Raw genomic sequence first — 15,974 nt, 5'->3', positions numbered from 1 at the left:
GAAATATTTTTCTTAAAATCTTAATTTGTGTTCTGCAGAAGAAATAAAGTGATACACATCTGGGATGGTATGAGGGTGAGTAAATGATGGGTGAATTATACCTTTAATATAACAAAACGATTTTGTAACAAGTCTAAGTATTAAAAACGAAAACTGCAAATATTTAATGATAATTTATATTTGTTTGATGAAGCTGTCTGAGTTTTCCTGTGAACCATGGTTTATCATTGTTGAATGTAGGGATGCATATACCCTCACAGAAACTTTCTCGTTTGTTTATTTTTATTATTTAATTTCCGTTAAATAAAATAACTTGAATCAATTCAAGTTATATAAAAAATACAAATAAAGAACATAAATCCTCATTAAATATTCAGGCGTGTCTGTGACATCACGACGCAAACACGGAAGTAAATGTCTCCACGTTGGTTGAAGAACATGTTTTGTGTTAAGATGGAAAGCATCGAAACTGTTTTGAGCTTCGTGTGGAAATGGAAAAGATTCACGCACGCTTCAAACAGGAAATATCTTCTCCGTCTGACACTGTGAGGCTGAGAAAGAGGAGTTCTGTTCTGTACAGCACACATGACAGCAGTGCTCAAAAACACGGTGAACACAGAAGGCTCGTTATTATTTATCGGATACTGTAGACGTATGAGAAGAAAAATGCGGGTTTTCTTTAGTTGCCCTTGCATAACGATCACAAAAAGTAGATTAACATTTTAGGACATGTACCATGGTAATACAATGGTAGAGTTAAAAAATAAAATAGGCCTAAGTGGTGATCAAGGGCTAATTTTCATATAGGAAAAGGCTATATTAGTATATATAATTAGTATTTAAAGTAAATTTGGGTTGCATGACAATATTCTGACATATGAGCATGCTAACTGTGAGATTTTGCAACCACCAGAAATGCACTTTATTAAATCACTGAATTCTGATCACTGTCATTTCTGCCGAATTCCTTGGAGTCACAGTTTTCACTGTTGTATTCCGCCTGGTCAACTGTCTCCTGGTCCAGAGCAGCTTTGTGAATTATGACACTGTTCATCGCTAAATCGCTGCAGTAGTTCTGAACTAATTTTGCTTCAGGACCCAGATTTTACATTGTGCATAGAACATCAAATGCTGACCCAACATAATGCCAAAATTGTTGAATAGTTGGATGCATTCTTTTCCTGCAGGTTTTAGTGCCTCACATTTTCCCAGCTCTGCTAGCTGCGTATGCTGATGTGAAGCTGTACTGTCTCATCCTGCAGTGGGAAACTCCAGATGTGGCAAAATGGACAATAAGATGTTGATGTCCGCACAATTCTGTTGGCATGTGTCTTTCTGTTTGATACCCAGATATTATTAAAAATGAAATACCTTTGAGTAATTAAAATGTCCTGCTGTGTGACATTATATACTCCATCTGTGACAGATTTAAAAAGCATTTTGCTTGTTCTATTGTCCTTGCATTTTGTCACATTGCATCAGACCATTTAAAAAGAACAAGGCAAAATGGTGAAAAATAGGCTGACCAGAGATGCACTTTCCTTTATAAATTGTTATAAATTTGAATCTGCAATATATATATATATATAGATAGATAGATAGATACACTGGCGGCCAAAAGTTTGGAATAATGTACAGATTTTGCTCTTATGGAAAGACATTGGTACTTTTATTCACCAAAGGGACATTCAACTGATCACAATGTATAAATGTTTATTTTGAAGGAAAAAAAATCAGAACTGCTTAAACTACTTTAAAGAATCCTCATCAAAAAATCCTCCACGTGCAGCAATGACAGCTTTGCAGATCCTTAGCATTCTAGATGTCAGTTTGTCCAGATACTCAGGTGACATTTCACCCCACACTTCCTGTAGCACTTGCCATAGATGTGACTGTCTTGTCGGGCACTTCTCATGCACCTTACAGTCTAACTGATCCCACAAAATCTCAATGGGGTTAAGATCCATAACACTCTTTTCCATTATCTGTTGTCCAATGTGTGTTTATTTGCCCACTCCAACCTTTTCTTTTTGTTTTCCTGTTTCAAAAGTGTTTTTTTCTTTGCAATTAGCATTCTCTTTACTGTGGTACATGAAACTGGTGTTGAGCAGGTAGAATTCAATGAAGCTGTCAGCTGAGGACATTTGAGACTCTGATGTACTTATCCTCTTGTTTAGTTGTACATCTGGCCTTCCACATCTCTTTCTGTCCTTGTTAGAGCCAGTTGTCCTTTGTAGACTGTTGTGTACACCTTTGTATGAAATCTTCAGTTTTTTGCCTTCATTCCTCAAAACAACGATTGACTGACAAGTTTCTAGAGAAAGCTTTTTAGCCATTTTTTTTAACCTAATATTGACCTTACGACATGCCAGCCTATTGCATACTGTGACAACTCAAAAACAAACACAAAGACAATGTTAAGCTTAATTTAATGATCCATATAGCTTTCAACTGTGTTTGATATAATGGCAAGTGATGTTCTAGTACCAAATTAGCAATTTAGCATGATTACTCAAGGATAAGGTGTTGGGAGTGATGGCTGGTAGAAATGGGGCCTGTCTAGACTTGATCAAAAATGACTTTCTCAATTAGTGATGGTGTGATGGTGCTGTTTTTACATCAGGAATGTCCTGACTATACTTTGTGATCAGCTGAATACCACTTTGGTGAATTTAAGTACCAATTTCCTTCCTAAACTGCAAAATCTGTACATTATTCCAAACGTTATTCCAGTGTGTGTGTGTGTGTGTGTGTGTGTGTGTGTGTGTGTGTGTGTATATATATATAAATTGTGGTTTCAATTCATTCTGCTGCAATTTGATAGCATGTCTGTCTGCTGTGCTCCTCGTTCAACTGGTACTGCTGTAGCCGACCAATACCAAGGAAACAGTTTTGACCACAGTGGAACTTCCTGAAGTTTTAATGTGCCCCACAGTGTGGCAGAGTTCTATGGAACTCACCCATAGCACTGGAACTTTACTCAGGTTTTTGTAGTTGTGATTGGACCTCACCTCCCTCTCTTCTTGTATGGATGCAAACTGGCCACCAAAAAACACAGAATCCTGCTTATAACCATCTTATGGACTACAGCTATTAACAGGTGAAAATCAAACAGACCTGGAAATGTTCTTTTGCACAGGCAAGCATCACTCACATTTTCTTCAGAGAACTAGTTTAAAATAAATATTTAACTTATCTCAGCCTTTGTTTAAGAGTAGCTTATGGAATGTGTTTTACAGTTAGTTCCCACACAAGGAGTTCCATTTTATTTATCCAGTGTTGCCATTCTGTGTGATATTTTGCAGTGAGTATTTAGCCCTCTTTAATACTTTAGCTTTTTGTGTCGATTGGAAACTGCACTGTTCTGAAAGACCTTACAATCTTTTATGGACAGGTTTGTCTATAGCGAAGCTCCAAAAATGGAGGAAATCTGTTGCTTATGCCCTGCTACTGTTGAATATAATTCCAGCATTATATACAGGTTTAATTCACCAGTGCGGAGCTCTGAACGTCATGAGTCACCTGCATCAACTGTGTGACATCAGTGAGTCTCAGAATGCACCGGAACCTGACATTCTGTTCCTCGTGCCCTGCCACTCCACACCGCTGTACAACAGAGCCATAGAAAGAGAGAGTTACGACAACTCCATTGACTCCAATGGAACGTTTTTTTTACAGCAATGGCGGCTCGTGGAGCCTCTCAATAGTTCCCGGATGTAGCAGCAAACACATGCCGCGCCGTAGAGACAAACCGTTTGCGACGCACTTTTAAAAGGTGAGACGTTTAAAGAATAATATTATCTTATTCTGTATATTATCAGTACATCTAAATAAAAATAACTTGTAAATTAAAACCTTATAGTTGAGTATTACTCATTAAATTAGGAGATAAGGGATGTTATCGGATAACTAACAGATTAGGCAAGGATTGGAGCTGGATAAAGTTAGTAACAAACACCCTATTAATTGTAAAATCTGTTCTCTTGATTCAGTTTCATCCATCGTTTTTGGAATTAGAGAAACGGAGTCTAAACATATATGTTTTGCAGGGTGAGGTAAGTTGCATATTAGTTCAATATAACGTTTGACCACGTGTGACAGCGGTGGGTGGAAGTGGTAAAAATGAGGATATCAAGTTTGTTCCCTATTACACGTATTAAATAATACAATTCCTTAATAATAAAGTGCACCCTATTGATATAAATTTAGTGTGAATTGAGTTTGCAAAACATATGGGTGGAGTGTTTTTAGGCATTGTGATTCAATTGACTATTAACAGTTACCTGTCTATATTTCAGCTCAGCTGAATTTTGGATTTATGTCAACAACAACAAAAAACTCTTTGCAGGGTTCTGATTGCTGGCAAGGGAATCTGCAATTCCTGTAGGGTCTTGTAACCAGTTGGACCGGCTGCAAAGCGAATTTTTAATGCCTTCTTAATTGTGTCATTGGTCCATTTCATCCCTTTTGTGGTTCGTCTTCCTAATGCCATAATTTGGTCTTTTGATCAAATTTGTTTTAAATTTTTGTCCCTCATTTTAATTGTTTTCTTGAGAGCTGCATTTTCCTTCTTTATTTTTCTTAGTGCTGCCTTTGCATTTTTTGATATTTTTTCTTGTCTCTTTAATTTTCTACTCAGAGTAAGAGCTAACCCAAAAACTGAGGTAACTTTCAGAGTATATTAGAGCTGGTGTGTAGCCATGGCAACATGCTCTCTGAACATAACCTGCTCCAGAGTAACATGTCAGTAATTTTCAGAGGTTGTCAGCGCATGCATATACTTTTGATAGTGATGCAGTGGGCGTGGAAACTCAGATCATGCATAATATTATACTTTTAATGCATAATTATGGTCAGGGGCGTATAATCAAAACAAGTAAGTACAACCCCCACAATATTTATACTATGATCAATGGAAACATGTAGATACTTCACGTTGCAACCCCCCCAAACCTATGCCCTTGATTATGGTAAAATGCAATCTTTACATTACCTCAAATATCTTCTTCTTTACTGCGACATTTCCAGATTTGCATTCAAAAGTTAACAAAATGTGTACATTGGGCTTTTTCTTTCAATGAGAATTTTTAACAGTTTTTCCTCAATAGCTTTGGCTCAGTTCTCGGATGAGAATTATTTTTTTCGAAACAATACGTTCAAAACACAAAAGCCCACCATGCAGTCACCCTCACAGCCAGGTAAGGTGCCCTCTCTCTGCCAGCGCAATCTGATGGCCTCTGCAACATCAGGGAATGCAAAGGCATCTTTGTTGAACACGAGGACACCTCTGTCCAGTCTGCCAACTTCACACTCCCTTTGATGACTGGCTAGGATCATGAGGGAGTAACCAAGGTCATAATCAAGCATCCACTTGAAGGTTCTCCCCCTGTTCTGGCCAAACTGGATGGCACTTTACTTCAATAAAGTGAAAAAGACACTATTAACACATATATACGTGTGTGTGTGTGTGTGTGTGTGTGTGTGTGAGAGCGTGTATTTATTACTTTGTGGGGACCAAATGTCCCCATAAGGATAGTAAAACCCGAAATTTTTGACCTTGTGGGGACATTTTGTCGGTCCCCATGAGGAAAACAGCTTATAAATCATACTAAATTATGTTTTTTGAAAATGTAAAAATGCAGAAAGTTTTCTGTGAGGGTTAGGTTTAGGGGTAGGGTTAGGTTTAGGGGATAGAATATAAAGTTTGTACAGTATAAAAACCATTATGTCTATGGAAAGTCCCCATAAAACATGGAAACACAGTGTGTGTGTGTGTGTGTGTGTGTGTGTGTGTGTGTGTGTGTGTGTGTGTGTGTGTGTGTGTGTGTGTGTGTGTGTGTGTGTGTGTGTGTGTGTGTGTGTGTGTGTGTGTGTGTGTGTGTGTGTGTGTGTGTGTGTGTGTGTGTGTGTGTGTGTGTGTGTGTGTGTGTGTGTGTGTGTGTGTGTGTGTGTGTGTGTGTGTGTGTGTGTGTGTGTGTGTGTGTGTGTGTGTGTGTGTGTGTGTGTGTGTGTAAGGGGTGGCTGTGGCTCAGTTGGTAGAGCGGGTCAGCTGCCAATCGCAGGGTTGGTGGTTCGATTCCCGGCCCACACAACTCCACATGCCCAAGTGTCCTTGGGCAAGACAGGGGCGTAGCAAGCTTTTCAAAAGTGCGGGGGATGGATGTGGTTTGTTTATAAACGATGAACGCTAAATAGGCTATGTGCACTATATTACATATTTATTATATTTTTACTTGTGTCATTACATAATTGTTATTATAATGAAAACCACATTATATTTAATTTGTTATTTTCAACCTTTAATAATACCAGCTGATAGGGCTCTCTGTATGATTACAGCATTATGTGAGATATATTTTTTCTTGAGAAAAATTAACATGTAGGCTATCTACTGTAGCCTACCTAATATTTATCCAAATAAGTCAATATTGAATCAAGATTGAAATCAAATCAAGAATTGAACTGAAATCATGAAAATTGTGCTAAGCAATAATACAAACAGTAGCCTACCAGTCATTGTACCATGTAAACATTGTAACATGTTGTCACTAAACTTAATAAAATTCTGTTTAGTTACCAAATGTTTTGACAATCACAATTACACCTATTGTGATGCAAGTTGTTGTTTTTTACACCCCCCAATCCATCCGTTTCTCTTGTGGAATTAAAATATTGTGATAATACCGTATACTGTGATAAAAGCTCAATCAATTTACTGGCACATGCCTAAAACACACACACATGGCCTCTCTTCCTTCATAGACCTCTTTCACAAACGGTAACATTCATTTCACCTGTGAATTTTCCTGTGCTCTCTCAGAAACTGATGCCTCCAGCAACTTCCTCTCCTAAACAAGGGTGCAGTGGTAAAGGAATAGGGTCAAACAGTTACAGCCGTGGCACTAGCAAACCTCAGTGAATATTGAAAAGTAATATCATGAAATAAATGCAAACAATATCTAATGATAATAGGCTACTGTTGTTTAATGTCAACATTTTTTAACTTTCACTTACAAGATTTCTCTTGAAAAAGGTGTCAATCTTCTCCTGCCTCTTTCTTTTCTGCATCTTAATGATTCTGCGTGACAAAAAGACTGGTAAGCTTGATAGTGACATGGGTCTGACAGGACTGTGACTGAGACTGCTAAATTTTGCTTACTTGCGCCCTGAAAAGGGGAGATATAAAAAAAAAAACGCCCACACAAAGCTTTTTCTCTGGTGGTATAAATAATGTAACAATTTACTGTTTTTAAACATAAAATAATATACACTTTTCTAGTTCTTCAAAAGGTATGCAAACAATGTCATCATTTCTCACTTTTTTCTCCTCAACATGTACAATCAAACACAACAGGTAATCCACAAAAGTATTCAGCTAATCAACAAACAATGCTCAATTTCAAAATCAATTACACTGGCAATTTGTCCCTCCTCCTCGTCAATTCCCTGCCTTTGTAACCCAGGTTACAAGAGTGCACACCAAACCTATGAGAGAAGGAAGAAAAAAAGACAGAAGTTAGATTTATATAAGTAATTTATTACTTTTATTTTAATGATAAAGAAATTAAATATGAATAACATAACCTGTAAATGTGACAAACTAGAAAAGAGAATAGTTCGATTAATTTGGATTAGCTCCGCCCTCAGCTGTTGTCATGACTAGCGCGGGCTTTAGGAGTGAGGAAGTTGTCGCAAAAAAAGCGTGAGTGAAATGGCCGCGTGATTAATGCACGTAGATTCCAGTGAGAAAAAAAGAATATTAGATGAGAAATCCTACGGATTCGTCAGAGGACCGTGTCCAGCCTAATTTTCCTAGTTTGTCTGGGATTATTTCTGATTGATTAGCACCCGTTCTTGGTGAGTGAGTTATTAATCAGCTATAGTATACATTGTTCAGTGTTTTATGGGTTTAAGTGATACTGTGTTGTAGTTTTTTGAGAAATATGTTAAGAAATGTGATTTAAAGTGATAAATTGAGAATTAATCTACTGCTAAAAGTGGTTATGTATGGTTTTTCATTTCATTGGCGTAATGAGTGTATTGTAGCTCACGTGGAGGTTTTGCTAGCCATACAGTGCGAGTTATAAGCTAACCAAGTGCACGTCATTTTCAGACGTAATTTTATCTACTTTATTTCATATTTGTGGGATTTATTAAGGATTAAGAGAAGTCATAAGCATTAATATGTGTATATATATTCCTTTTAAAGGACTTGTTGATGAGAATTAGTCGAATTGAAATGTTAATGTGTGTAAAAGGGAATAAATTGTGATTAATTGTATTTTTCTGCCTTGTCTTTGCAAGGTTGGGTTTTTTTTTGTTTGTTTTCTTTCTTTTCCCTCTCTTTATGTTGAGCTCCTGTCTGTGATGTCTTTTGGAATCAAACGAGGAGTTTGAACTGAAATTGTTTCTGCCGTCAACGAGGTCAGCTCGACATTGGTGGAAACTGGCGAGCCAACCCTGGTTTTCTGAACTTGGACACTTATTACACATTCATCGAGGTGGTAGGACCATACGTGTACACGATTTTGTGTTTTGTTTTCACTCAAGGACATCTTTGCATTCAGTGAATGAGACGGGATTTTTCCATCTTATTCGTTCACTTTGGATCTGCATTGCAGTTCATAAAGGACACTGAACGAGTAAACTGAACATTGAAATGAGTTTAATTCATTGTAGTTAATTCGGATACTAATTTTTGAATTAGTGTGCCATTGAGTATTGTGTTGACATTTATTTGTCTTGATTGTTGTTTATTTTTTTTTCCATTTGTTTTTGAAATTCTTCTGAGAAGGTTGAACAGAGCCATTGAGTCAGATTTATTTGGGTTTTGAGTGAAACCGATTTCAAGGAATTAATTCAAGAAGGGATTTGTAAAATATATTGAAACTGTGTTATTTTATTTTGTTGTTTTCCTTGTTGTTTTGTCTTATTTCCTAAATCTAAACAAATTATTTCAAAGTAAAAAAAGAAAAGAAATACTTACCTTTTTCATCTACATCTGTCTCATGTGTTCCTTTCCCTTGTCTTGCTGCAATACTGGCTATAGAACGTAGTCTTCTGAATCTGGTCCGAGATATAGAAAGTTCATTTTATGCTAAGGCCGCAGTGTGCGCGTGTTACATAGAAGTTGGCGAGCCCAGCCAGGAGCCAGTTCTTGCAGCAAGGGTAACTGTTAAAGAGACAGAGAAGGGAAATTACTAGAACAAGAGGAACAACTTATCGAAAATTTCAACTGTCACAATGGATATTGTGAAGCGGAAAACGTTAAAGTAGCAAACGCCCTCATAGTCGGAGGCCTTACGTTAACTGAAACAGACAATGAGCTAGAAATGTACCTAGAAAGATTTGGTTCAATTAGCCGTAATATTATCATTGATGACCCAGCTTCAGAGTTTCACCGAAATGCCATCATAGAGTATAATCACGACTCAGCAATCCAAAATTTGCTCTCCTTCCTACCCTTGACTTTGGGGAGTCTCTCTGACCCAGGCGTTACTTTCCGAGTGCGTGCCTTAGCCACTGTCTACACTCAACCTTCTATCTGCACTGCCACTGAAGGGTATCTTGAGGAATTGAAGGCCATTGCTAAAGAAAGTGGAATGTCCTTCCAAAGTGTGCTTCAAGAGGAATTGGAGAAACTCAGAGAGACCCATTCTGAAAATGAAGCTCCAGCAGAATCTCAGCAAGCTGAGCTGTCAGGGTTCTAGCAGTGACTTACAGAGTGCAGAGGCCACCACCCCATCGTCAATAAGTAGCCCCCTGACTAATTTAAAAGTGACACAAACTCAAAGCTCCGAACCTAAAAACCCAACCAAGAACAGAACAATGTTTGTTTCTCCCCCTTCTCCAGAAACTACCACTGAAGATATCACCGTGACAACCTGCCCTGTGTTCCCCACCAGTATTGTGGACCCACCCAGTGTTCAGAGAATGGTGGTTGAACACATAGTAAAAACAAGTGAAGCTACTCTGTCACAGCAAACCTCGATCCGTCTGAGAGTCTTCTCAGGGAGGTCTCCTCGCCCTCCCAACGAACCAGATTTCGACACCTGGCGTGCGAGTGTCGATTTCTTGTTAAATGACCCTTCAATTTCTGACTTGCACAGAACGCGAAAAATCCTCGACAGTCTCTTACCTCCAGCTGCCGACGTTGTAAAACATGTGCGTCCTCCAGCCTTACCTGCTGTGTATCTTAAGGTTTTAGAGTCCGTTTATGGTTCTGTTGAGGACGGAGACGAGTTGTTGGCCAAACTCATGGGCACTCTGCAAAATCAGAGTGAGAAACCGTCAGACTACTTACATCGTTTGCAAGTTATTCTGAGTGCTGCAATCAGGCGGGGTGGCATAGCAGAAAATGAACATGACCGTTACCTTCTGAAACAATTCTGCAGAGGGTGTTGGGACAATCGTCTCATTGCCGATCTTCAGCTTGACAAACGAGAAGCCCAACCACCCACTTTTGCCGAATTAGCAGTGCTTATTCGAACCCAGGAAGACAAACACGCCTCTAAGGAGGAACGGATGAGGAAGCATCTTGGGATGACAAAACCCCCCTAATGCCTACCCAAAGTCACGAGCAGTCTCCAACCGAGTATCAGCCTGTTCATGTGATGCGCCCAACTCCGATGGCTCGGAAACTAGCCTTCTAAAGAAACAAGTTGCAGAAATCCAAGCCCAAGTCACTGCCTTAAAGCAGTCTCCTGATCGGGGGAAATCCAAAGAGTCACTCCGAAAAGGCTGAGTTGACCGCTTTAAAGAAGATGGTGGGAGAATTATGCACCCAAGTAGCTGCAGTAAAAGCATCGGTCACCCAGGGACTGAAACAAAACAGTGCAGAAGAGTTGGAAGTTGCAAGGCTGCAGCGTCAGATCGCAGAGCTACAAACGCAAAGTGCCACTCGTAAGATGCCTCAAACTCCTAACAGTCGGAGACCGCTTGACACGGAAACGGATAGAAATCCCAGGATGGGTCAGCTGAGAGTTAACAGACCACGACCCTGGTACTGTTTCCGGTGCGGAGAGGATGGGCACCTGGCTATCACTTGCGAGAACGCTCCAAATCCTGCCAAAGTCGAAGAGAAGCGACTTGATTTAAGAGAGCGACAAAGGCAATGGGACTCTCTGCATGGAAGGCCCGCCCAGCCTTTAAACTGAAGAAGGTCTCTGTAGCGGGGCATATGGAGGCCAGATGTTCAGACTGTCGCCCTGAATGTTACAAATTGATATTTGATACGAGCAGCCGTGAAGCACCACCATTGAAACGCTTGCCAAAGGGGCTAGTGGGAATAAAATGCACAGCTAAGGTCACCATTGAAGGAAGGGAAGTAGATTGCCTGTTGGACACAGGGTCACAGGTGACCACAATTCCGCAGTCGATTTATGAAGCCAATTTGCCAGACTACCCACTGAAGCCGTTGGAAGACTTGCTGGAGGTAGAAGGAGCTAACGGACAGGCTGTGCCATATCTGGGGTACATTGAGCTAACACTGAAATTCCCCAAAGTGCTCACTGGTACTGAAGTTGAGGTTCCCACTCTGGCCCTGGTGGTTCCAGATTTAACAAGTCTTTCCCAGATTCTAGTTGGGACCAATTCCTTAGATGTGCTTTACAGCAAGTGTGCTAAAGAGAATGTAGCTAGCTTTCAGTCAAGTTTCCATGGTTACCAAGCCGTACTCAAAGTTTTGGAGGCTAGATGGAGACAAGCCAGTAGTAAGACTCTGGGTTATGTGAAGTTGAGGGAAGCTCCCTGAAGTTGTGCCTGCAGGAAGCACAGTGGTTTTTGATGGCTTTGTCCACCTATATGGTCCTCACACAGAAAAGTGGGTGACTCTCGAGCCTCCATCTATTCCTTTACCAAGCGGTCTACAGATTGCAAACTGTTTGCACACCTTACCTCAGAACGTCTCTCCAAATTGTCAGTTCTGCTGAGAAATGGAACGCGAACCGACATAAAAGTCCCTCCTAAAGTTGTGCTGGCAGAGATTCATGCAGTTCAGAAGATCATAGACCAGCAGCACCAGAGTTCAGAATTCACAGCTGAGGAACCGTCAGCCCAACTGTGCTAACCTTACCTTCGAATTTGGCGATTCTCCCTTGCCCACGAGCTGGAAAGAGAGGATCTCAAAGTTGTTGAACTCCATGCCTGAGGTCTTCTCTCTGCACGACCTTGATTACGGCAGCACTGAAAAGGTCAAACATCAGATAAAGTTGAATGACAACACACCGTTCAAGCATAGAGCTCGACCCATACATCCCCAAGATGTTGACGCTGTGAGAAAGCACCTCCAAGAACTATTAGAGGCCGGGGTTATCCGCGAGTCTGAGTCTCCATTTGCGTCACCCATAGTGGTAGTCCGCAAGAAGGATGGTACAGTAAGGCTATGTATTGACTTTCGAAAACTTAACTCACAGACGATTAAGGATGCATATGCCTTACCAAATCTGGAGGAGGTCTTTTCAACACTTACCGGCTCGAATTGGTTCTCGGTGCTCGACTTGAAATCCGGGTTCTACCAAATCGGAATGGAAGAGACTGATAAGTGTAAAACCGCCTTTGTCTGCCCGCTGGGATTCTGGGAATTTAACCGGATGCCGCAGGGAATTACCAACGCACCAAGCACGTTTCAGAGGTTGATGGAGCGGTGCATGGGAGACCTGAACAGAAAGCAAGTGCTGGTTTTCATCGACGACCTCATAGTCTTTTCGAAAACTCTTGAAGAGCATGAGTCCCGGTTGTTGCAAGTTCTAAACCGACTGAAGGAGTATGGTTTGAAATTGTCACCCGAGAAATGTCGGTTCTTCCAGACGTCAGTGAGGTATCTGGGTCATATAGTCTCACGAGATGGAGTAGAGACGGATCCAGCAAAAGTCGAAGCCTTGAAGACATGGCCGAAGCCAACAAACCTGAAGGAGTTGAGGTCTTTTCTAGGTTTTGCTGGATACTATCGGAGATTTGTGCGAGAGTACTCCAAGATCATTAAGCCTCTCACCGACCTTACAGCGGGATATCCTCCACTTAGAAAGAGCGGTATTAAGAAACCGAAGGAAGGAAGCTATTTCAATCCCAAGGAAGAGTTCGGTGATCGATGGACTCAAGATTGTCAGAGTGCTTTTGACTCCATAATCGGCAAACTCACGTCTGCACCTGTGTTGGGCTTTGCTAACCCCAAGCTTCCCTACGTGCTTCATACCGATGCCAGTACCACCGGGCTCGGTGCAGCTTTATATCAGGAGCAGGAAGGGCAGATGCGGGTCATAGCTTTTGCCAGCAGAGGATTGACCAAGGGTGAAAGCAGGTACCCTGCGCACAAACTAGAGTTTCTGGCACTAAAATGGGCTGTCACCTCCAAATTTAGCGACTACCTCTATGGTGTAGAGTTCACTGTGGTAACTGATAGCAACCCCTTGACGTATATTCTAACCTCAGCGAAGCTCGATGCCACCAGTTACCGCTGGCTGTCCAGCTTGTCAACTTACAACTTTAAGCTGCAGTACAGAGCAGGTAGCCAAAATCAGGATGCTGATGGTCTATCCCGACGACAGCATGGTGAACCTCTGGATGACCTGATTTCTCAGAAGGAGAGAGAAAGGATAAGACAGTTCACATTGAATCATTTCATGAGGCCGGGAGTTGAATCATCTGTTTTCATGGCAGACACGATAAGGGCGATTTGTGAAAGGCATCAGGTGATTGGATCATCTAATAATCCTAGTTCCTCTCACTTCTCACTTGCCTTGGTTGAAACCATTGCTCAACATGAGGACGCTCTGCCAAATGAATTCCAGTATGAAGATGAACATGGTCTCCCAGATCTTCCTCATCTCTCAGAAACTTCCTTGGCAGAACTACAGAGAAAAGATCCGGAAATGAGGATTGTTATTAGAGGATTGGAGAGTGGAGTGAAACCTCGTAACCTGAGAGATCAACCCCCTACCATGGGTTTGTGGTTAAAAGAGTGGAACCGCCTCGAGCTGAGAAGTGGGGTGCTGTATAGGAGGAGACAGGAGTGTGGAGCCTCTTGCTATCAGTTGGCACTGCCCACTACATTGAGAGACATGGTGTTACGGAGCCTCCACGATGACATGGGTCATATGGGTATTAACAGGACCCTGGATCTCGTCAGGCCAAGGTTCTTCTGGCCGAAAATGTCACAGGCAGTGGAGGAAAGGATAAAAACTTGTGAGCGTTGTGTCCGCAGAAAAACACCTCCGGAAAGAGCAGCTCCTTTGGTAAACATCCAAACTAGCAGGCCCTTAGAGCTGGTATGCATAGATTTTCTGTCCCTGGAACCAGACCAGAGCAACACCAAAAACATACTGGTTATCACGGACCACTTTACTAAGTATGCCGTTGCAATACCAACTCGAAACCAAACTGCCCAAACCGTTGCTAAGAGCCTGTGGGATAATTTCTTGGTACACTATGGGTTTCCAGAGAAACTGCATAGTGACCAAGGGGCAGACTTTGAGTCCCACACAATAAAGGAGTTGTGTAAGATCGCAGGAATTCACAAGGTGAGAACTACCCCATACCACCCAAGGGGCAATCCAGTGGAACGATTTAATCGTACACTCCTCCAGATGCTGGGGACACTGGAAAATGAAAAGAAATCTCGGTGGAAGGAGTTCGTAAAGCCTTTAGTGCATGCCTATAATTGCACCCGCAATGACACCACTGGGTTTACTCCTTATGAACTCATGTTCGGACGACAACCCCGCTTACCTGTAGATCTGGCTTTCGGATTGCCAGCAGATACTCCCATCAAGTCTCACTCTCAATACGTGCGAGATCTTAAGAGTCGGTTGCGAGAGAGTTACGAGGTGGCTACTAAAAATGCAAGGAAGGTAGCCGAGCGAAACAAAAGAAGATTTGATAAGCATGTGATTGCTTCGACATTGGAAGAAGGTGACAGAGTTCTGGTACGGAATGTGCGATTGAGAGGGAAGCATAAACTGGCTGATAAATGGGAACAAGATGTTCATGTGGTTGTCAGAAAGATTCGAGATCTGCCAGTATATACTGTCCAACCAGAGAGAAAAGAGGGTCCTCTCCGGACGTTGCATCGAGACTTACTGCTGCCCTGTGGGTTTTTGCAGCCAAGCAATTCCGAAGAACGACCAAAGCAGAAAGTTCGAAGGCCTAGAACCAGAGCTTGTCCTGATGAAGGGATAAAGGAGTCTGAGTCCGCTTCTGAATGCTCAGAGTCTGAGGATGAGCGAATTCCCTGTTACGTACCTGGGAGAACATTGGGCTCTGAAACTCAAATTATTACAGGCATTGAGCACTTACCTTGTGTTCGAGGAGTTGCATTTGACTTACCTGTCCCTGATCCTACTAGACGGAACTTACCTGAATGGAAACCTGTGGAGGAAAAATTAGATGAATTTGTTGGAGGAATATGTGCAGATGAGATTGAATCAGATGTCTCAGTGGAGCAGAGACCAGAACCAGAACAATCCCCTGGATCTCTGGATGACTATCCTACTCAATTGGTTGAGACCGTGCCAAGTAGTTCTGAGTTAGGGAGTGTAAGAAGAAATCTGATCTCAAACGAAAAGAGTTGTGTTGACAATAAAGCTGAAGAAAGGAGTGCTGAGCCTGAAGACACATTTACCCTCAGACGCTCACAGAGAGAGCGACGTCCCCTAAAAAGTTTGAATATCCCCAGTTAGGGAATCCACTCACCCTAGTAATCCAGTCCTTGTTGCAGGGTCTAAATGCTTTTAGTTCTTCTTTAGAAGAGTCAGTTGTCGCCCCTGTAATTCACGTGTAGATGCAACGGGACGTGCATATATTCCAGAGGGAGGGTGTAACCCAGGTTACAAGAGTGCACACCAAACCTATGAGAGAAGGAAGAAAAAAAGACAGAAGTTAGATTTATATAAGTAATTTATTACTTTTATTTTAATGATAAAGAAATTAAATATGAATAACATAACCTGTAAATGTGACAAACTAGAAAAGAGAATAGT

At 41.3% G+C, this 15,974-nt stretch overlaps 1 protein-coding gene and 1 pseudogene across 1 annotated transcript; both read left to right on the top strand.

Moving 5' to 3' along the window:
• The first annotated feature begins 491 nt into the window (after positions 1-491).
• LOC127623065 (GPI mannosyltransferase 3-like) lies at positions 492-6,852 on the top strand (annotated as a pseudogene).
• A 5,288-nt stretch (positions 6,853-12,140) lies between these two features.
• LOC127623063 (retrovirus-related Pol polyprotein from transposon opus) lies at positions 12,141-15,674 on the top strand. The gene has a single exon (XM_052097262.1). It carries the CDS (start codon positions 12,141-12,143, stop codon positions 15,672-15,674), a length of 3,534 nt encoding a protein of 1,177 aa, XP_051953222.1.
• Positions 15,675-15,974: the final 300 nt, after the last annotated feature.

The sequence above is a fragment of the Xyrauchen texanus genome, chromosome 29 (assembly GCF_025860055.1).
Source record: "Xyrauchen texanus isolate HMW12.3.18 chromosome 29, RBS_HiC_50CHRs, whole genome shotgun sequence".
NCBI classification, from domain to species: domain Eukaryota; kingdom Metazoa; phylum Chordata; class Actinopteri; order Cypriniformes; family Catostomidae; genus Xyrauchen; species Xyrauchen texanus.
This window is presented reverse-complemented; position numbering and strand designations above follow the sequence as displayed.